Source organism: Ciconia boyciana, chromosome 5 (assembly GCF_034638445.1).
Source record: "Ciconia boyciana chromosome 5, ASM3463844v1, whole genome shotgun sequence".
Taxonomy (NCBI): Eukaryota; Metazoa; Chordata; class Aves; order Ciconiiformes; family Ciconiidae; genus Ciconia; species Ciconia boyciana.
In genome coordinates, this window is record NC_132938.1 from 51,343,081 (window position 1) to 51,365,461 (window position 22,381).

The following is a 22,381-nucleotide window of genomic DNA, read 5'->3' on the forward strand; positions in this document are numbered from 1 at the left end:
AGAACTCTTGTCAAATACCAGACCCACCGTTCCCTACCCTGCCATCGCCCAAGACAAAGGATGTACCCCTCCAAAGCCAGTTACAACAGTGCAATCTCCTCTGCTCCCATAGGAGAAAGGCTTTTAAAAACAGTTTTACGTGTTGCAGCTGCACCTCTGCTTAGGCCGTGGCACTAACTCCAAGGACAACATTACCCTCCCCTCCAAACGGTTACTCGGGCAACTTTATATGTCTGGTTTAGAAGCCAGGAATCGCTGCAGAGGATGAGGTGCTATGGGCCTAGCCCTGACACCTGACTGCATGGCTTCCAGCTGCAAACTTGAGAGCAGGTTTTCCAGAGCACTCGGTACCTACCAGCTCTCCCTTCCGTGGCCTGAATCATTTGGAAACCCAAACACATAAATGGGAGCTGTGTAAAGTCTGATGGCACAAAATCAACCGTTCAGAGCATCTTGAAACGAAGGGGGCTCGACAGGATGTGTTTGTGCCAGGTTCGTGCTTTGAGTCAGATGGCTGTGGTGGGTTAGGTCTGGCTGTGGCAGCCTGAACGTTGGATTTACTGCTCAGTAAAATCATGGCTGCAGCAGCTGGTAACAGGCATACATTAGTATCCAAAAGACATTTTGAAAAGGCTATGTAAAAACAGGTAGAAATCTTAAGCCTGATTGCTTGTAGAGAAATGCCCTGTGAGCAGAAAAATTACTTCCAGTAAGTACTTATCTGAAGAGCCTTTGCCTTATTTGAGCATGATATTTTGTACTGTGTGCAATTATGGCTTTGCTGAAGTTTGCCCCATCACAGCATGCACTGCTATCCAAGCAGGTGGCAAAACCATAACAAGTGCAATCTATTCTGTGTGCTTTTCTGCAAGAGCTAAGAATGAGTGGCTAAGTCTGGATAACCATCTGTAAACGGGTATTCCCACAAACTGGCCCTGCATTACATTCATTTTTAGGCAGAAGAGCTAACGTGGCATTTCCACTGACCTTGCAAGGTGGGATAAGCTGGCACTGCTGACCAAAGAGGAGCTTTTTGGAGAGGTCGTTTTAATAGGTGTTGTTTTACTGATCCTGCTCACCACACAGATGCAGAAAGCTTCATGCTGGAAGGAGGGAGGAGGCGCCACAGTGGAATGGCTGCAAGTCGGAGAATTTTACTGACTATTTGAAACCAATAATTGATTAGATTCCTGTCATCATGAGACCTGCATATTCTGAAAGCTGTAGAAAGAGCTTTTTCAAAAGGATTAAAGCCAGAATTTCTGAAACGCAAGTGATGCTGCATATTGCTGAAATGTAAGTGATGCTGATGCTGAAGGTCAGAATGGCCTTGAAATTTTGGCCCATTCTGACCTTCAAACACGAGATGTGTTATAAGTAGCAAATGATGCAAAACAGAGCAAATGGAGACCTTTTTAACCCAGCCAGCAATGCTTTTTCTCCACTAGCACCAAAAAAGAGTCCTCTCAGAGCACGATGCTGCAAAGTGTATATATCCTGTGATGCTCTGAATAGCTTTTCAGAAGTTCAGTAGAGCCTACACTGTATTTTTAAAGCAAGTGCTTGTAGGGTCTATTTTCCTGGCAGTGAAACAATTAATATTTAAGTTTTTTAGAACACTGGAACCATAAACACATTTTTACAACATTAACATAGACAGTTACAGCAAATTGGCATACTTGCAGAGTACAAAAGTTGAGAAATCTGGTCAGACTGGTTTCTGAAAGGCCAAAGAGATTTCTGTTAAAGTGATAAACATTAAAATACTATTAAGATAACATTAATAGTGGTGCTTTCAGAGAAGCCTAAGCAATCTGGTCACTCAAAAAAAAAAAACAGATGAGGAAAACCAGACGGTGCAAAAAAAAACCCGCTTCCAGGGAATGAACCTAAAAGGGCACTTATGTCAAATCCAACTGTGAAATTATACACAAAGGAAAGAACCTAAGTTCCCTTAGGAACCTCGAGTCATCTAAAATGCTTTAACAGTTATAAATGCAGCACCTTTATTTTTATAACAGATGGATGTTAATATTGAAGTATGCTTTCTATTACAAACCCAGTTTCGACTCCCTGCTCCCCAGCTGATCCAGAATGGAAACAATCCATCTTAACCTTAACGTCAAGTTTCTTGTTTTGGCAGAAGTTTTTATTTACTATTGCATTTTTTTGCAGACATTACAGGCTTTGATGTGGATCATTTCTTTCAGGATACATATTCACTGCAGAATTATCTACATTCGAGCTGCTTGAAAGCATCCCGACCACAAAATAATTGCTGTAGCCACTTCCGTGTGTCACTAACATTTCTTGGGGTGCACATGTGGGATTTTTTGGAAAGCGCTGGAGAACTAACAGCACTTGACTGCTGGCGCAGCTAAGGAGTGGTGTAACTTGAGTTTTAACCTACAAATCTGATGGGGCAGCCACTAGAGTTAAGGGGGTTTGTGAATGGCTCAGACTTGACTTAGGGGCAATGTTCAACTTAGAGCTCAAAGGAGCTTTTTTCACCGGGGAATGCATCTTTTGTGTTGGGCTGGGATAAGGAGAGCATTGAGCAAAGAGCTGTCTGGAATAAGGCAAGTTCTTCAGGAAGAGGGGTAGGCGACGGCAATGTCGAAACCACTTGTGGAAGCTGGACTAAAAGTTGGGTTAGATTTTTCGGAGCCAGGTAGTCTGAGCCAGCTGCATCCATATCTTTTGGAAAGGCAAAGCTTTGACGTGAGTCTGGCCTCCCATGCGCTCAAGTTTCTCTGCCTGAAGAGCAGCTCAGAGCTGTAGCCTGTGGTAATACCAGAGCCCAGAGCGGCTGTGGTCCACGCACCCCACTCCAACCTAGGGGAAACTATCCTCAGAGCAGGAGAAAAGACACATGGAGGTTGCAAGAGCATGACGCTTTGGCAAGGGACCTAAGGTTAAGATTTGAGGGCAGACTCTTTCAAAAAAACCCATAACATAATATACATAAATCCATATATATATGTAAAAAAATATATATAAAACCAGAACATAGAATACCTGTATTACAGAGTTCCTCTTCTGGATGAAGAAAATGACAGGCAAGCAGACAATGGGGGCTGGAGAAAAGAGCTTGCCCTTGGGAACCAGAAATACGTAAGTAGAATTTGGGCCAGTCGGAAAGATTTGCAAGCGTGGTTGGCATTTCTGTAACTGCTGATGAACCAGTCTTTAAAAAAAAAAAAAATACAATTAAGAAACTCTTCTAGAAACGTAAATTGTAAAAGGTGCTTAAGAGTTTTTCAAAAGAGGTGGGAAACATCAAAACTCCTTTAAAATGACTTAGAAAATGAAGCCTTATTGAAAGAAAGTTAGGTTCTTAGGTTACTTATGTGCTCTGCTAAGTTTTACTCAGCAGCTTTCTGAAAGCTGGAAGTGCAACATCGCCGTTAAAAAAGCACTGAAGTGGTAGAAAAGTCCACTTTTACATTTTCCTGAAAAAGAAACCCTCCAGCGTAAAACCCAAAGCACCACGGGTCTGCATCAGACACTGAAAAAAAGATTCGAGGAGCTGACTCGTGACCGAACCGTGGTGGTGTGTTAAACCGAAGGGTAACGGCGCGTGCCTGTCGCAGGCGCATTGGCAAGGAGGGTGGCAAGGCGCATCCGGCACACACCCCGAACCTCTGCTGCGCGGGCCGGGAAGGTTATTACTCTCCATCCGCATGTGTATTCATAACACTTTGGGGCGAGTCCTAAAATCTCAGTGTTTGTCTAAATATCGATTTAAGTAATTATGAGGGCTCGGATTCTGAAAAACACAGATACCAGCGCCTCTGGAGGAGTTAGCAGGCTGTGGTCTGCATCCCGCCGCCCGGTACTCGCGGCCTGACCTGACCCCAGCACCTGTACGGTTCAATTAAATCAGATGCTGTGCAGTTGCTTGGCAGCTGAACTCCTCTACCCTGCTTTAAAGCCTTCGGGGGACTGGTTCGATCAGAGCCTCTGCTGACGAGGGTTAGGAAAAAACCAGCTTTCAAAGCCCAGGGACGAAAACGCCGTATGAAATCCCTCAGCCATCGGGGGAGAAGCTTCAAAATTTTCCACAACTGGAAATGCAGCCCAGGAGCGTCGGCACCAACCGGGCTCAGCTGAGCTGAAATTCCTGTCGGGATACAGACTAAACAGGAACAGACCAGGGATGCTCATTAGGTACCCCATGTAAACATCCGACAAAACATCTTTACGCTCCTTCAACAATTCCCGACGTAGTTTTAATTCTCTGCTTATTTTTGCATCTAGGAAAAACCCCATTTGCTTTCCCCGGTTTCGGAGAAGTTTCCGCTTTGCCAGCCGGGGAGGCTGCCCCCGTCTCTGCGCCCGCCGCCAGCGGCGCAGCAAAGCAGGCCGTGAAGGCGGCCCGAGGAAGCAAGGAGAGGGATTTTCGCAGCCCCCGGTGATGTCGGCTCTTTCGGTACCCGGCTCCCGCTGAAAGGTTCGCGATTTACGCATCGCCTCGGCCCGAAGAATTCCGGGCCCAAGGTGACTTTTCGGATATTAATGTCGAAGGGCCAAGAGAAGAAAGAACCACTGGGAAGCCTGGGCTCCTCATTTAGGACTGGAATGTATCGTCGGCCCGACTGGCACCGGCCGCTGCTCGAGGGACCTGCCGCAGCCACGGCAAGCGAGCGCAGGGCCAGGCGCCGCAACGGCAGCGGGCCGGGGCTCTTCCCTCGTTTTGGGACAAAGAGGAACCACGGCGGAGCTCTGGGGTCCCGCGGCTCCGCCAGGCGCCTCGCATTCTACGGGCGATTCGGATAACGCCGAGCGGCCCGGCCGGTGCCGCGGCAGAGCGCGCTGAAGGCGACGCCGCGGCCAACACCGCGGCGCGGGTCGCCTGGGCCGCATCCTCCCTCAGCGGGACAAAGGGGAGCGCGGCGGCGGCGGCGGCGGCGGCGGGCGCGCACAAGCCCCCCGGCCGCGGGCTCCGCTCCCGGGGACGACCCTCCTCCTCGGGCGGAGGCCACGGCCGCCCCCGCCGGGGGGCCGCGCCCTGCCGGACCCCCTCCCCCGTGCGAGCCCCCGCCCCGCTCCCGGCTCACCCCACCGGCCGCGGCCCCTCCCGCCGCCCGCCCCGCCCCCTCGCGATCGCGGCGGCGGCCGGGGGCGGGGCGGGGCGGGGCGGGGCGCGCGGCGCCGGTGGGGGCGGGCGGGGCGGGGCGGCGCCGCCGCTGCGCGCTGTGTGCTGGAATGCGCGGCGCCTCCCGCCGCGCCGCCGCCGCCAGCAGCGCCTCCCCGCCTCGCGCGCGCCCGGCCCCGCGCCCCGCAGCAGCCGCGCGGCCGGGCGGCCCCGCGCCGCCGGTGAGTGCGGCGGGGCCCGGCGGGGCCCGGGCCCGCGGGAGGGGGGAGCCGGGCCGGGCCGGGCCGGGCCGGGCGAGAGGCGCTGTCCAGGGCTGATCTGCGGCCGGCGGGCGGGCGGGGCGGCCGGGCCCGGCGGGGCGGGCCGGGCCGCGGGGGGGATCAGCACCACGGCTAAGGAGCCGCGGCCGCCGCCTGCGCCGCGCCGGCCGCGGGGGCGCTCGCCGGGCCTCGCCGCCGCCGGAAGGCGATGCCGCCGCCGGCCGGGCCGGGCCCCAGGCCGCGGGCCCGGGCGGAGGCCCGGGGCGCCGCTCGCCCTCCCGCCGCCGGGCACCGGGTGGGTGCGGCCGCCGTCACCTTGCCGGTACCGAGCCGTTTCCCCTACCCCGCGGCCCCGCACCGGGGCCGCTGCCCTGCCCTGCCCTGCCTTGCCTTGCCCGCCGCGGGGGGGAGGAGGAAGCCGAGCCCTCGCCTCGTCTCCCGTCCCCGCGGGCCGGCGGCAGGGGGAGCGGCGGGGCGGCCGTGCCCGGCCAGGGCCCCCGGCGGCGGCGGCGGCGGCGGGCGGGCCGGGGGCGGCGGCGGGCGGCGCGGGGAGGGCCGCTTTGTGTGGGCAGGCAGAAAATGGCCGCATGCCTGGCAGGGAGGGAGGGCGGCGGCGGCGGCGGCGGGGGCACGGCCCGGCCCGGCTCCCCCGGCCGCCTCCCCCGCCTCCCGCGGCGGATGTGCGCCGGGCCGCGCCGGGCCGCGGGGGGGGGGGGTGTGGGGGTGGCGGCGGCGGCCGGGCCGGGCCGGGCCGCCCCCTTTTGTTGGCGGCCTTGGGCCCGGCGGGGTCCCCCAGGCGGCCGGCAGCCGGGCGGGGGCCCTCGGCGGGGCCCGTGGGCCTCAGCACCCACCCGCGGGCGCCTGCGCCGCCCCCGGTGTCTGACATGGCGGGCCTCGCGGGAGCTGGTGGGTCCCGGCGGCCCCCGTGGGAGCGGGCCGCGCTGCGAAACTGCCCGGCCCGGCGCCCAGCCTGGGCCCTGCGGGACCAGGGACGTGGGACCCTGCCGTCAGTGCCCCCCGCCCGGCCTCCCCACGGTGGGATCCTGCGCCACACGTAGGGCGGAACCAAACAGCCCTTTCGGGAGAGGAACGGGACCCCCCGCCCCGCCCCCCGGGGCCGAGCGTGGTCTGTGGTAGCGGGGAAGCCTCTCACGCCGGGTTCTGCCTCCCGGTGCCTCCGCGAAGAGGCTTAAGGCTGTGGTGTTACCTGGAGGGCTGCAGGGACATTACAAAGCAGAGGAGGCCTTTCCGCGACTCGGGTGCTTACAGGTGTTCCTTTTCTCTTGCAACAGAATCACTGCCATGGCAACCCAAGTGCTGGGACAGTCGAGTGGGAACAGCCTCTTTCCTGGCAGCGCTAATATCGGTATGGCATTGTCCAATGACATGTATGACTTACACGACCTTTCTAAAGCTGAGCTGGCAGCTCCTCAGCTTATTATGTTGGCAAACGTGGCCTTGACAGGAGAAGTCAATGGCAACTGCTGCGATTACCTGGTTGGAGAAGAGAGACAAATGGCAGAACTGACAACGGTGGGGGACAGCAACTTCTCAGACAGCGATGGAGAGGGTATGGAGGATACCCAGGCTGCGGAGAGTGACCGCGAGGCACCTGAAAATGTGGAATTAAGCTCTCTTGAAGTTCCTAGTGTAGAAACCCAAGGTCCAGCTGCTTGCCCCCCTCCTAAGACTCCCAGTGTGGACAAAGATGTCTCATTGGAAGCACCGGGTACTCCAGAAAGCGCAGAGGACAAGTGTAAGAGCTTAAAGAGCAAGCCGTTCCGTTGTAAGCCTTGCCAGTACGAGGCCGAGTCTGAAGAGGAGTTTGTGCATCATATCAGGGTTCACAGTGCTAAGAAATTCTTTGTGGAAGAAAATGCAGAAAAGCAAGCCCAGGTGAAGGAGTCGGATTCTTGCACTGCAGAAGAGGTGGATTTCTCTAAGGGCCCAATCCGTTGTGATCGTTGTGGCTATAACACTAACAGATATGATCACTATCTGGCTCACCTGAAGCACCACAACAAAGCAGGGGAAAATGAGAGAGTCTACAAGTGTACCATATGCACTTATACTACCGTCAGTGAATATCACTGGAAGAAACACCTAAGAAATCATTTTCCCAGGAAGGTGTATACCTGCTCACAATGCTCCTATTTTTCAGACAGGAAGAACAATTATATTCAACATATTCGAACTCACACAGGTAAGTCTTTAATCTCTTTTGATTTAAGCGTGGTAAGAGTACTGAGAAACTGTGATGAATGAAGCAAGCTGAGAGTCTTCTATTTGCAAAGTTTGTTCCACCCCGATAAAGCTCTGTGCTCTCTCCTCTTGGTGCTAGCAGGTTATAGCCTCATGGAAGTGTGGATTTGGTTTGAGCTCCAGTCTGCAGTCCTAGAGGACTGAGAAAATCTCTCAATGTTAGGGGCCCAAGAGGAGATGAAGCACACCCTGTTTAGTAATTTTAAGCCGATTTTTTGAAGAGGGCATGACAAAGTGTGCTGGTGATGATTGTCAGGGTCTACAACACGAAAGCCTGATGTACTGTAAAAACAAAACAAGCAGGTTGACAAAAGGTGCCTAAATCACATAGGTAGTTTTGAAAATGGTACCTTCAGACTGAGCTGAAACTTGACCAAGCTGTTATTACAGAGAAGAAAGAGCTGATACACACATGCAAAGGAGCCCTCCAGCATCTATGAAGTCAGAATAAGAGTTGAGTAGTGTTCCCAGTGAATGAATTCCTCTTAATGTACAGGGGCCTCGTTTTTTCTAAGGTCTGCATCACTGCAGTAGGCAGAGGTAGACACATACTTCTGTTGGCCTATAGGAAGCCCTCGAGGGAGTCTTTGGCCTGATTTCCTGTCTTCTCCTAACATTGGTTGGTAATCTCAAGGAAAAGCGTGAGGCCCCTTTCTACTCTGGTTTATACCAGTGAAATCAGAGGACCTTCAGTGTTACCGCCGTCCTGTGAGCTGGGGCCGCAGGTGATTTGGGAAATAGATTGCTTTGTATCAGAGAGCCTCGCCAGCCTCTCACATGGGGAGTCCTGAAGCGTGGCCAAACTTGAGACTCCCTTCTAGGAGGGGACCTTGTAGCCACCTCACCTCTTTGGGCAGTGGGGTACAGTTGCTTTGCCTCCTGATCCCTTTTGTGGAAGTGTGAGGGCAGTTCAGACCTTTCTCTGAAGCTTTTATTTCCACCTTGTCAAGGCTTTCTGAGGAGAGGGCAGACTTGCTAACCATCTTCTAGCGTGCTGACCTGACTCGGTTCCCCTTTATTGTAGGCTGTGCCAGCTGAGCAAAACACTGGGGAATTTCTCCTTTGAAGTCATGTTTTGTCACAGCAGTGACATGAATGGTTTGGAGGCTTCAGTTCAGTTGTCTGCAGCTGTCTGGAAGGGGAGGGCTGGGCTCGGGCGTCCTCGGGGCTGGGCTTGAGCTCAAGTGTGCAGAAGTTTGTGTTCATCAGCATGCTTTAGTATCTGCTTTGACGGGGTTGGGAGGGTCTGCTGGGAGTTTTAGTACATTAAGACATATTCTTCTCCTAACAATAACCACGTGCTGTTGTTTAGAGGATACCATCAGTTTAAAAATCAGTCCTGTCTAAATATTTTTTCTAAACAAGTAAACAAAGATTATTGTGAGAGATGTTAGGAAAATGGTGTGGTTTATCCTCCAGTTTGTTTTCTTTGTGTGTATTGTGGGAGGTAACGGGAAAGAGACCAGGTAAAAATGGCAAAATAATAGGAGAAAACTAAATAAATCATCCAGGGAACTCATGGCCAAATGTGAGCCCATGCTGTGGTGCCTGCCTGTTTTACATTTGTCTCGACTTTAAATTCGTCCCTGCTTGTGTTCGTACATGACATTAGGTCCCTCCTCTGATCTCTGAAAGCTCTTGTTGAGTTTTACAAGAACTAACCATGAAAGCATGTTTGCTGAGGAAGCACTCTGTTATCACTGCATTTGACCAATTTACCAGTGAACTGTATTAAAATTAAAAAAAAAAACAAACCCACAAGCATGTTAAACTATGTAGGATATTGTCCAGTTCCTCTTTTCACCTTTAAAAATAGTGGTGCAGTCAAGGTTTCTGGTTCTTTGGTTTGCCATATCTTTTCATTATTTTAGTTAAGCTGAAATGAGTGATTATTATTATGATTTCAGTATTTTTTAGTCCACCTTGGTAGTTGTTTCTTTGCTAGCTCTTACCTAAAAGTTAAGATCTTTCAGCCAGTTCTCACTTGATAAAAATCTTTCAAACATGTTAGTAGACTCATTTAGGAATGTGCCTTGTTTCCGGTAACATTGATTTTGTGGGGGGGAGAGTGTTAAAGCTAAAGGGTATTAGAAGAATGAATAAGCTACTGGCAGGTATGTTTATACACCAGGCTAAAAGTTTCTACTGGTATTAATGTGTAAGCAATTGCCTTAAAAAAAAAAAACAAACCACAACGCACAAAAAAACCCCAAACAAACAACCAACCACCAAAAAACCCCAGAAAAAACACCCACAGATATTTTATAGTCAAAAGTGTTTGCAGACTGTTAACATAACAGTACTGAATTTAATAAAAACTGTCTGAACAATACTAAAATATCTTTGCATTATAGTTTTCATTTAAAACTTAAGAAAAATATTTGCTGGAAACAAGATGAGAGGGATACATAGATACTGCATTTTCTTCCTATTTTATGGGTTCAGAATATTAAGAAGAAAGTTGTAATTGTTTGTTTCTTTAGTTTCCTGATTGTTAGTAGGTTAAATAATTTTGGATAGGTACTTTTTTCTCTCTCCTATTTTTTGTACTTCACCTGCTTTTTTCTGTGTGGGAAAGTGCCTCCTTGCAGATAATTGGATTCTGCTGTGTCTGAGCCATCCAGTTTTCTGAAACACTGACTCTGTACAGAGTGCAGTTTCACGGGATCAAATGCTCTGCTGCTGCTGCTGCTGCTAGAGAAAGGCACTCTCAGTTTTCTCCCTGTATGCTGGGACTGGTTGATTCAGCTCACTAAAATGGCAGTAAAATATTCCATTCCTCTTCCCCAGATTGGTTTTCTGCAGGTTAGCGATCTGAATCGACTTACTAAGGACACAAACAAATGCCAGAGCACATGGACAGGAGCAGGGAAGGGGGCTGCCTGCGAGTACCTTGCATGGTGGGAGAAATACCTGTCCTCGGCATGTTTGGGGACCGTGGGAAGGCTGGCAGAGGTTATCTGCTTGCCTGTTGCTTGCGTCCGTGTTGGAAAGCAGGTGTCCATGAACCCGCCCTGTACTGGAAGATACCTTGCAGCTTGTGACAGTGCTTGTGTGGCAGGCTGCTGACAAATATGGGGGCCCTTGGGCAGAGGGGTGGTTTAAGGACTCTGCAGATGGCCATAAGCTTGTCAGCTGGGAGAGCTACATCTGGAAGAGCCTGTCTGCTGCCCAGGAGGGGGTGGCTGGAGATGTTCAGGGCTGTCCCTTCCTTTGCTGATGGAGCAGAAGGGACCCTTTGTGTCAGGGACAGATCTACCTGGACTCGTTTGTGCTCATTAGACATGTTAGACCAAGTTTTGACTTGATTTGTCCCATCAGCTACCCACACTGCTGATCCTGGAACTGCACTACGTGCAAGACAGTACAGCATTGTTCTCAATTTTTTCCATTTTACTTGTTAGAAGCAATTTCTAGAAAACTTAATTGAAAATCATCTGCAGGGCTATATAAGACAGACATCCACTTCAGGCAGTCCCATTGTTCAGTGCCTGGCTTTGGGCTGTCATTTTTTTTTAATTTTGGTTGTCATAGGGGATCTTTCTTGCTTGCCACAGTGTTGGAAATTTGATGGAAGCAGTTTCCTTTCAAGCAGACAGAACTTTTAATAGCACTACAAGAAAAGCTTTATAATGAGATGATCTTAAACTCTCTGATGCTCACTGATGTTGGTCTGCCTGTTCATTTGCATAGAGTTAAGTGCCTGCTTAAGCTTTTGCTAGGTCGGTGCTTATTCTTTAAGTGTCTTGTGGAGAGGTTTTTTTGGTGGCTTGTTTGCATGTAATGAGCCTGTAAAATTACAATAAAAATCCTTTGGGGAATAGCATTTTATAAAAGAGCCCTTACAATGTAGTCAGGCATTTAATTCTCAAGTGGCAATAACACATTTTAAATTAGTTGCATTCATCGTACTTTAAATCTAGTACGTTTTGTTGCTGTGCCCTATATAAAAATACCTGAAAGAAAGGCTTTTCCACATTCCTAATGTTGTAGGTAACTTTAAAGATACGAAATTTCAGGTAATGGGAAGAAGACATGACTGAATATTCCAGGACCTTTGGCCACATATTTTCAGATTGTAAGGAGTCATTTAAAAACAAACCCATTTCTTTATAACAAAAGGCCTACCCCTCCCCTGTACATGACTTAATCTTACTGTGTGTATTGCACCAATCTCCTACCTTGTTTTAACTGGAAAGGGGGGTATGGGGTAGGGTGAATTTACCTTTAAACTGCTGATCTAATCAAGAATGATAGTCTAAGTGTTTGATGGGAGGAAGAAATGTGGGATTAGTCTGCATTACAAAGACTGCTTCTACTGCTATTTTGGCAAAGGCCTGCACTGGAGCCTCACATCACACACTGGCAGATGAAGGTCTTTGCTGCTGCAGATAGAACTGTGCCTCTGAAAGTGGACAAATAGCCTGTATGCAGGGCTTTTGCTGATGTCCGGATCTCAGTGGTTTGGACAGCACGTTGGTTGTGTGCTTCAACTGATGTAGCAAATGCTGTAGTGTAATTCTAACCATGGCTTGAATAAATATTAAAACTGAGTAATAAATATTACTTTTCCCTTCCCAACTTCACTCCCCTCTTCTGTTGGGGGTATCCACCCTAGACTAAAAAGTGTTTTTACAACTGGTAGTGGAGACAAGGCAGCCTAGAGCTCTCGGCTGTGCTAGCAGTTTGGAGCAAACACTCCTGGTACTTATCTGGACCTGCCTAATAGATGTTAATTCTAAAACTGTCTGCCTTTATTTGGGGCTTGTCTTCACTTGAAAAGGATTTTCAAGTATCGTACTGATAGTTACACAAGCTAACTGTCCCTTGTGGAGACCTAATTTATGACAGGTTAGTTTCCATTAGTTCTCCAGAAACAGTAACTCTGGAGGCAGAGAGATTTGAGTCTTCAAAATAAATGTTGCTGCTACACTTGAGCTTTTACTAGCAGCATAGTTTCACTGAGCAGGGCATCATGCTTTTCCACACTCCAAGCTAATTTCACTCTGCCAATAGCATGTTGGAAGTAGAGACCCAGTCTCTATCTACGCTTGTGTTCTGGCAAATGCAGGTCCGTGCTGAATGGATGGTTGCTCCCCATCTTAATCCAAATTAAATACGGAGGTTTCAGGTAAGGTGTTACGTGAAGCAAAAACATACCTGGTTTCTTACAGGGTCTGTATCTTTTGTACATCTTCTGAGTGTTGGGAGAAAATACTGTAGGAAACTCGGTTCTGGTGGCTTAGGGCTTCCTAAAGGTGGCTGTCCTCATCACCTGTTGCCTGAGGTTACTGTCTGACCCCAGATGGACATGAGGATCTGCCTCTCTCATATTCTGCCCTTTCGCTACCCTCATTCATAAGGCATGACACATCGCACTGGTCCAGCTCGGGCATATGCTTCTCACTGTGGCCTTTTGCTGAGAGATAATGTGCCCTCAAATACAACTTGGGGATCTGTGACAGCCTCGTGTGTATGGCTCGGTAACCAAGTTTGGGAATCAGCTGTATTTCAGTAACTAATTTGCTGTTTGTTTTTGCAGGAGAGCGACCCTATCAATGTACTATGTGTCCTTATTCCAGCTCTCAGAAGACCCATTTAACCAGGCACATGCGCACCCACTCAGGTTGGTAAGGGGCAGCAGCAGCGTGACTCAGGAAAAGCGGGTGGTTCACAGAATCACAGCATGGTTGAAGTTGGAAGGGACCTCTGAAGGTCATCTGGTTCAGCTCCCCTGGTCAAGCAGGGCCACCTAGAGCAGGCTGCCCAGTGCTGTGTGAGATGTCATGCAGTATGGCCTGAGCTTTAGCCCCTGTTTTAACAGGGAAGGTTATCTTTACCTGCTAAGGAAATGCTAAGTGTAATTAATAAAAGTGATAACAGGGGAATATATCTTTTTCTTTCCCTTTTACTTTCCAAGGTGTATTCTGAGGTTCATAGGGCTGCTCTAGTAGTCCTAGTAATCTAGCAGCAAATACAGCATTGTAATGATACAGGAGCAGATTCTCGTCTTCTGTCTGCTGCCATAACTCAGTTCAAATCAATGAAGCTGGGAAAATTTTGAGCAGCTGAGAGACTCCTCTGTGATGTCTGCGATTTCATCTCATCCAGGGGTTCTGAGGGAACCCTTAGCTTTTGCTTAGTATTACAGAAAGATGTAAAGTAGTGTCTGCTTATGGCAGGGAGACACAGAGGAGAAAAAAGCAAACTCAGAGGGTGTTCACAAGTGACTCAGTCTTGTGGCACTAAAAGCCAAATTAGCAATTTTCAGTAGCCTTTATTTTCCATTACTGATCATAAGCTGTGATGTTACAAACATCTGCTCTCGCTCTCTTGCAAATCTCTTTTTGAATGAATCAATAGCATTTTTGAGTTGTAACAGCACAGGCATGCTAGACATAAGCACAGTTGTCCTTTGTGGCCCTCGTAGGGGAGTTCAGGTAGATCTCAGCCTGTGCTTTTGGTTTGCTAATATCTGAATTAACCAGACCTAGGTGAATTCCTAATCCTAGCAAACAGTAGTGAAAGTCTCCTGAACAGTAATTATTTCAGTTTCAATAGATGAGGCTTTGAATTGAAACCAGAAGGCAGGCAGTTTTAACTGTTGTGCACAGGGGGGTTGGACCCATTAAAACCAGCTAGATTTAGAATGACATGCCAGTATTTTGGTTTGAGAATTTTGTGAATGAAGTGTTCTGCTTCCAGAAACAAAAATCATTTTTGGCTGAACCTCTGGGCTCGATGTGAATTTGCAAATGGTTTGGTCAGTACTGAGCCTGGAAACTATTTCATGAACATCTTATTCTCCCCTTGTCCGTGCAAAGAAGTCTCAAATCCGAAGGAGATGAGGAGTGGGATCTGCCCTTGGCTCTTGACTCAAAGGTCTGGGAGGCGGGGTGTGAGCTGTGCTGACAGAAGTGGGAGTGCACATGGGACTCTTGCTATCAGGGATGTTTTATTAATAGCTCTCATAACGTCTATTGCATGTCTTGCCGCATTGCCCAGGCAGCTGAACCTTTTCTGTGGCAATTTCTGGACTCCTGCAGTTCACAGGATGGCTTTTAAGGCAAACTGGTGCCAGAGCTGTCTTCAAATGTCAGGCTGTGAACGACAGTGGTTTGGAGCCTACTTCACAGCTGTATTCTTAGCCATCTTGGTACATGCCCTTTCCACTTGTGCGACAAAATCCCTGGATTTAGCAGAGGTGATGGACACAAACTCTTCACATACAACCTTTGAGTTACCCTGTTGCAGCTACCTCTGAGCACTCTGTGCAGTTAAAAGAGCTTGTTCATGTGTATGTAAGAGCGAGGCTGTTCTTGTCCTCACTCTGTGTAACATGGAACTGTTCCTTAAAGGGTAGGCGATAAAGGGCCGTACTTGCGAGAAGGATGAGCAGTGAAGCACATCAAGCTTAAACTTGTGGAAAATGTCACCAGGAAGTGGGAGGAAAAAGGAGGGAAGGAAAGAAGATAGGCTGAAGATGGTAGGGAATCAAAGTAACCCTTCTTTAAATAATAAAGAGATGCTGATCAGCCATGTGGCTAACACGCAAACAGGCACCACAGTCACAGTGACTTCATCTTTGCTGCAGGCTGTTCTGGTCTCCTGAGTCGTGCTGCAGAGGAGCAGCATGAGTATGGGCAGTGTCAGGGCAGTAGGTTGTAGGGGTGGGAGAAGTACTATTGTACCGTGAGCAGAAGGGGCGGGAGTGTATTTTCAACATACTGAGGAAGTGGCATGCATTAGTTCTGCAGGTCAGTTTTGAGATGCTGGTTCAGAGCTCAGGAGCATCCCAAATCCCTCAGCTGAATTTGCACATGCACAGATGTTCTCAAAGTATTTCTGGACTTGAGTTGTTGCACTAGAAGTGTTTTTCCTATTTGCTTTGATGTGTAAGTGGAAAGCCACTTCTGCTGCAGCAGCATGCACTAAGCAGAACATTTCAGGAACACTTCTGCAAGAGTCATTGCAAAACTGTAAATCCAGATTTCAGTAGTAACATGGTGGCTTGGGACTGCACATGGTTGGCTTGCCACGAGTAGCCTGCAGCCAGTACGTCGTGTGTTTTGAGACACCGTAACAGTGAACTGAATTATCAGAGGTAAAGATCATCTGAGCAGTGTGTCTTTTTCACATGCTTTGGGTTTTGCTGGCTTCTTTTCCCTCATTTCCTTTTCAATGCGAACATGAAGTATGCTAAATCTGTGTAAAGTTGGACTTTTTTGAAACGTTTGTGTGAAACTGCTATTCATCAAATGTTACATTTCCATTTTTCTACAATGCATTCAATGGACCAGTTGGGTATGGATTCCATTTGCTAATATTACTGTAGAGAGATCTCTGCCGGTATGTATGCATAGCCAGAACCTGTGACGTTGTTACTGCTTGTTTGGTTTTGGATCCCCTTCCTCCCAACCCTTGCCCCTTCTCTCTTTTTTTGTATTTTGTTCTTGGTGTCTTGTGAATGTGTTTGTGACCTGTGGATTTCTTATGTTGACTTTACTTAATTTTAAAGGCGCATGGATATTTTTTTTTCTTTTTGAGTTTTATATTTCTGTATCTGTATTAGTGGGAAGTGATTCCCCGCCCCCCCCTCCCCAATCTTAATAATCACCATCATTACCTTCCGCCCTTCCTTCCTTAGGTGAGAAGCCATTCAAATGTGATCAGTGCAGCTATGTGGCCTCAAACCAGCATGAAGTAACTCGTCACGCAAGGCAGGTTCACAATGGGCCGAAGCCTCTGACTTGCCCACACTGTGACTACAAAACAGCTGACCGCAGCAATTTCAAAAAGCACGTTGAGCTCCACGTCAATCCGCGCCAGTTTCTCTGTCCTGTTTGTGATTACGCAGCATCTAAAAAATGTAACCTGCAGTATCACATCAAATCCAGGCATCCTGATTGTTCTGACATCACCATGGATGTTTCAAAGGTGAAGCTACGGACTAAAAAGAGCGAAGCTGACTTTTCTGAGACCATTAATGAGAAAGCGGAGAAGGAACAAACGAAAGGGGATTCAGCTGCAAAGAAAACTGAGAAAACTGTGAAAGTGGAGAAAAAAGATAATTTGGCAAAGGAAAAGAAGCCTATGAGCAATGTTTCTGCAGGCCAGGTGACAACCAGAAGTCGGAAATCGGCTTCAGAAAACAAGGAGGTGGATATTAAAACTGAGAAAAATACTGAGAAAACATGTAAACCAAAGAAGATCAAAAGAAAGGCAGAGACTGAAGTAACTTCCTCAAAGCAAGAGCCTGCAAACGATACCTCAGCAGCAACAAAAAAGAAAAAGAAAGTGGAAACTAAACCCAGAGACTGCCAGGAAGCTCAAAACAGTGATGTTGTACCAGAGGAGGAGCCTAAAAAGCAAAATTCTTGCCTCAAGAAAAACAGAAAAAAGAAAGTTCTGAAAAATAAGCACAGTAAGAAAAGCAGTAAACTTGATCAGGAGAAGATCGAGGATGAGGAGATGCCAGATGAGTGTCCTATCACAGAAGAGGATGGATGTGTGAAGCCTGACACGGAGGTCAGCAACCAGAAGGAGCAAGATCCCACTGACACAGCGGCATTAAACAGCAGTGGTGGCCATGCTCTCAAGGGGGAGAGCACCGATCCCAAAGGAAACTGCGTACAAGACCCAGGGCAGCTTTGTCTGCCAGCTCAAGATGCAAACACAGAAGCTGAGGTAGAGGACCAAGAAATGCCTGCTGCAACAGGAGAGAGTGAAGACACTGTTGGTGAAAAAGAGGAGGAGAGAAAGGCAGACAGAGGGCAGGACACTTGTCTTGAGGAATCTTCCCCTGCATTGTCTTCTGAAAAAAGCTTCGACGTGCCCATGGATGTGGTACCAGATCTGGCACCTGAGAAGGAGCCAGAGGAAACCTGCGTGGCAGAAACTGTGAGTGACTCAGACCCGATGGACCTGACTAAGACGTGCCTGCCAGCAACAGAGCCAACAGGAGATGCTGTGCCGGCACCTACACCCCCAGAAGGGTGTACGCAAAGCCCTAAAGTTGCTCTGGCCTTATCATCTCCAGATAACACAGCAGTGAATGAATCTCAGGAAATGGATGAGGATGAGGGCATCCACAGCCACGAAGGCAGCGACATAAGTGACAACATATCAGAAGGAAGCGATGACTCGGGGTTAAATGGCGCTCGCTCCGTACCAGAGGAAACAAGTCCAAAGACGTCACAAGGAGCTGCAGACACCACAGTGGCCAGGGAGAACTATGTGTGCATTTTTTGTGACCGCTCATTTAAAAAGGAAGGTGAATACAGCAAGCACCTCAATCGCCACTTAGTCAATGTGTATTATCTTGAGAAGGCAACAAAAGGGCAGGAGTAGAAATAGCTGTGGTTGGGGGAATCTTCTTTTGTAAGGTCTTATACAGCTTATGTACAGATATTGTAGATTTTTTTTTTTAAGCACGGTTTGCTTTAGTGTCTGCATTGGTTTGTTTTTTGATTTGTTTGGATTTTTTTTAAGTTGAAAATATTTTTGACAACTTTTTGTGTAATGGTGAACTCATTAACTATTGGATCTTTTCATTAGAGAAGGCAGGTAGGGTGTATGAGGCTGTGTCCTGTAAAGTCAGTGTAAGCTTCTAGTCTATTAGCTTATGCAATTCTTTGATAAATTGAGTTTTAGGAACAAGGCTGTAGCTAACAATACATAAGTTGGATGTTTATAGAGCCATTGGCATTAGTTGCTTTTTGTTCTAGCAGCCAACTCCTTCTCTCTCTCCCCTCTTCCTTTCCCCTTTTTTTTTTAGTTGTTCTCGATGTGTCTTGATGTTCAAAGTGTTAAACTACTTGATGGTTTTTCTACCAGGAAGATAGCTTCTATTACATAAAAGAGCACTTTGTAAAAGAAATCAAAGTTGGCTAGTGATGAACGTAACTGTTTAAGATAATTATAATTGTAAGCATACATTTCAGATCCCCTAAGCATGAATGGTGAGCCAAAATTTGGAAGTAGTCCTTCCAACTTTTGATTGGAGAACCTCTGTCTTGATTAATATCTTAATGACTATGATATGTAATTGGCTTTGTTGTGGGGGAGCAAGTTTGTTATTTTTAATTTCTGCCTTTTTTTTTTTTTTAATTGTGCTTTAAGGGCTTAAAATATTGCACATTGTTTTTGATTTTTACCTATGCAGTTTAATCCTTTAGGAATAGCGCTTGTGCAGTACATGTACACTTTATATATGCATGTTTGGTTTTGTTTGTGTAAGTTTTTTGGTTTTTGTTTGGTTTTTTTTTAATTTGGAAACATTCAGATTCGTTGCTTACCATGGAACAGTTTTCTGTGACAGTTTTCTGTGATGCTCTTTACTGCAGATTTTTCTTGTTTTCCTGGGGTATTATTAGTTGTGCATGAAGTTGCTGAAGTTATGAAGTGCTTGGCTATATATTTTTGACTGGCTTTAAAATTGTATAGTTCTTGAGCAAAAGGATATCAATGCAATTTCAAAACACTATTTTATAGGATTTGTTTTATCATGGAAATGCCACTTCTGATATTTTGAATACACATACAGACTAATAAATTCTAATTTATAATTTGGGATCACCAGACAGGAAAATACTCACTCTCAATGGAAATGGTCTGCAGATTCTGCAAGTCCAGATTATTATTATTTTTTTTTCCTCCTCTTTTCATTTCTGTGGTGGACAGCAGTCAAACTTCATGAGCTTAAAAAAAGTAAAATAGTAGCACTGATATTAAGTATGGTTCATCAAAATCTAACATCTCGCACACCAAAAATACAAATAAAGATAAATCGACTGGTAAGCAACAAACCTGGCATTAAAAACTGTAGGAATTCCTGCTCCTTATTCATTCAAGCTGCATCTAATAAAATCATCCTGCTTCCATGCAGAGAGAAATGCGTAAGTGATCAGATTGTCATCTCAGGTCTACATGCAAGAAATGTCATACCAGGAGTTTTTAATTCTAAACAGGTACAATTTCTGGCACACACAAACACGAGAGAGATTGCATACTTACTGCTTGTAGCCAGCCAGTGGCAAAACAAACAAAATCCAAACCAGCAGGGAAAAAGCAAAACCCTCCACTCCCACCTGTGCACTCTTCTGACTGTCATTAGCCGCCTTTCCAGTGGGAGCAGTTGGGGGCAGCTTCTCTGGCTGTCAGCTCCAAAGAAGCAAATTTGGAGGCAGGTGTTATTTGGAGAGTGGAGTTGAGGAGTTCAGACAGTATTTGTCAGAGCACTTTATGGCAAATACTCTCAATGTAAGCTCTGGAATAAACCCTACTCTTCTCTGCATCTCCCCACAGCATCTTCCCCTCCAAACAAACCCACTGCCTTGAATGAATAGAGAGCAACAATGCTACATTGCTTCTGCTTTTGGGAGAGATTGGTAATAGGAGGCCAAAGATTTGAGAGGGAAGGCATCCCTCGTGGCAGAAATAAACTGTATAATGTATAGTGAGTTTTTGTTTGCTTAGATAGTGTTCAATCCTTACCTTGGCTGCGACAATCATTGTCAACTGAAGATCAAGTTGCAACTATATTTATGTTAAACATTAAGAAAATAAACCTAGTTGAATTGTTTTCCTAAACAACCAGTTGTAATAGTCTTAGATGTATTTTTTTTTCTTCATAATAGTGTTTCCTTTATATATAAATGTTGCCACCATTTGTGAGCGATGTAAGCAGATGCTGGGAATTCCAGTACTGTGTAGAGGTTTTATAGCTCCCTTCATATCCTTGCGAAGAGCCTTTGCCATCTTGTGAGAGACTTCAAGGACTTTAGCTATGTTCAAATAAACTTGTGGACTGGCCTGATAATTGTTCTGGTTTGTTTTTAAATGAAAATAATGGTGTTGACTGACTTTAAATCTCTGTTTATGAGATGAAAACAAAGATGTGGTTCTCTCAGATACTCTGCTGCACATTTCTGTGAAGTGGTCAAGGTTTCAATGCTTGATCTGACAAGAACTCTTTGAAGACAACAGTCGGCTACTGTTCGGCAGTGTTTCCTACCACAAGATTAGAACCTGAAAATAAATTATTAACATATTAAGAAGAAGAAAAGTTGATTCTTTCTATCTGAGACCCATCAACAATGTCCTGAAATACCTAATGTTGGTGCAGAACTGTGTTGGAATTCTCTGCTTGGTTAAGACCAAGGTTTGGGAGTATGTTATGGTAAAGCAGCAACGATGTAATGCATTATGTGTAACTAAAATGTTAGACATTGCTAATACTGAGTATTTGAGGGGGGGTGCAGGTCAGGTAACCCACCGTATACAGTGGTCTTACATTGCTGTATCTCCCTTTAAACAACACCTTTTTTTTTTTGGTCTTTTTCAATATTCTTAAATTATTTTGTGTTGGTTTTGCCAATGGTAGCATTTTTGTGTTTCTTGGCAATAATACCTGTACGAGTGTTCAACCTCCAGTATGCGGTTGGAAGGATTAGCACACTGATACCCCTGCACTGCCAGCCCTCGGTTGAGCAACGTGGTGTTTTGGGCTTTTGCTGTATGAATCTATACACTCAAAGTAACTGCCCTGAAAATGATCTAGAAGTGGGTAGCTAGGCATTAATAATAATCCATGGTATTGTAATTGCTATTTCTGGATTTTGATGATCTAGGCTGGAACTTTAGTCGTTTAAAGAAGAATGTTTAACAACTGACAGGCCAGTTAAGATATGGTAACGTCATTGATTTCAACAGATTTAACTGATTTCAACAGATGTAATGTAGCTGAAAGGTATTAAATTCAAGAGTTTCCTTGAATGTCAGTTGTGTAGATATGTGGCATGCATACAATATTAACAGAATCCAAATAGCTAATGGAATTGTTTTATGTGTACATATATTTTCCCCCTCTAAAATTACACTAGCTAACAAACTTTGTAAGCTGGCATGAAAACATGTTTATGATGTTTAGTTGCACCATGTTTGATGCTTTTACAGTGCAATACTTGTATTCTCTGAATTAAACCAAAGGTAATTTTTTTTCATGCTCTCTCTACTGTAGTGCATGACAGTCTTTTCTACGTTTGTAATAGATGTAAAACAAGCCAGATCATACATCCTGTTTTTACCTAAAACATGTATAAGAACTCTTTTGTCCAAAATGTAGTATAAAGTTAAACTAAATTGCATTATATTAACCCTTTCAAGTGTATTTTCCTAAGCATAGTTATGATTAAATAAACTTTATTAAGGAACTTGCAGCTTCTATCTCCCACTTATTAATGGCTGTGAAAGCCGTTTGTAGCTAAAGGCAGGAGCAGTGCAAGCATGGTTGACAGAGCTCTTCAAGACCTCAAGCCAGCACGGTCTGGGGGAGCCAGTACATAGATGCCACGTGCGTGCACACGCAGACTTGACTGCAGACAGGGACAGCGGCTCCAGAAATAGGTTCTTTGTCCATTTCAACATACGGTGTTCATTTCCCTGCCCGCTTCAGTGAGGGCAGGGCACAAGGTGGGAGATGAATGCGTACGGATGAGGTTCAAACTTGATGCTGGACCTGTTTGTGACTTGGCAGGACAGGCCTGATGGGCACGAAAGGCATATTCCCTGCCATGTGAGAAGAAATGCAACTTGAGGGAAAGCTGCAGCTTTTAAATTTGAGTTTCAGAGGTAATGCAGGTGGCAATTCCTTCTGCATTCCCAAAGGGCTCTGGTGCTGTCTCATTTGGGGAGCTAACAGGGCTTGGTCATTCTTGCTTCCTACTAACGCAGAACAATTCTTACTTGCCAAGGGATCAAG

At 46.6% G+C, this 22,381-nt stretch overlaps 1 protein-coding gene across 3 annotated transcripts; it reads left to right on the plus strand.

The window, feature by feature from the left end:
- The first annotated feature begins 5,229 nt into the window (after positions 1–5,229).
- REST (RE1 silencing transcription factor) lies at positions 5,230–21,822 on the plus strand. 3 transcript variants are annotated; one of them, XM_072861332.1, is made up of 4 exons: positions 5,230–5,319; positions 6,651–7,561; positions 13,163–13,246; positions 16,268–21,822. In XM_072861332.1, exons 2-4 carry the CDS (start codon positions 6,661–6,663, stop codon positions 17,968–17,970), a joined length of 2,688 nt encoding a protein of 895 aa, XP_072717433.1. In that variant the 5' UTR covers positions 5,230–5,319; positions 6,651–6,660; the 3' UTR covers positions 17,971–21,822. The 3 variants fall into 3 exon arrangements, with proteins under 3 accessions (XP_072717433.1, XP_072717434.1, XP_072717435.1); XM_072861333.1 differs by lacking the exon at positions 5,230–5,319 and adding an exon at positions 5,534–5,653; XM_072861334.1 differs by lacking the exon at positions 5,230–5,319 and adding an exon at positions 5,663–5,680.
- The last annotated feature ends 559 nt before the right edge of the window (positions 21,823–22,381 follow it).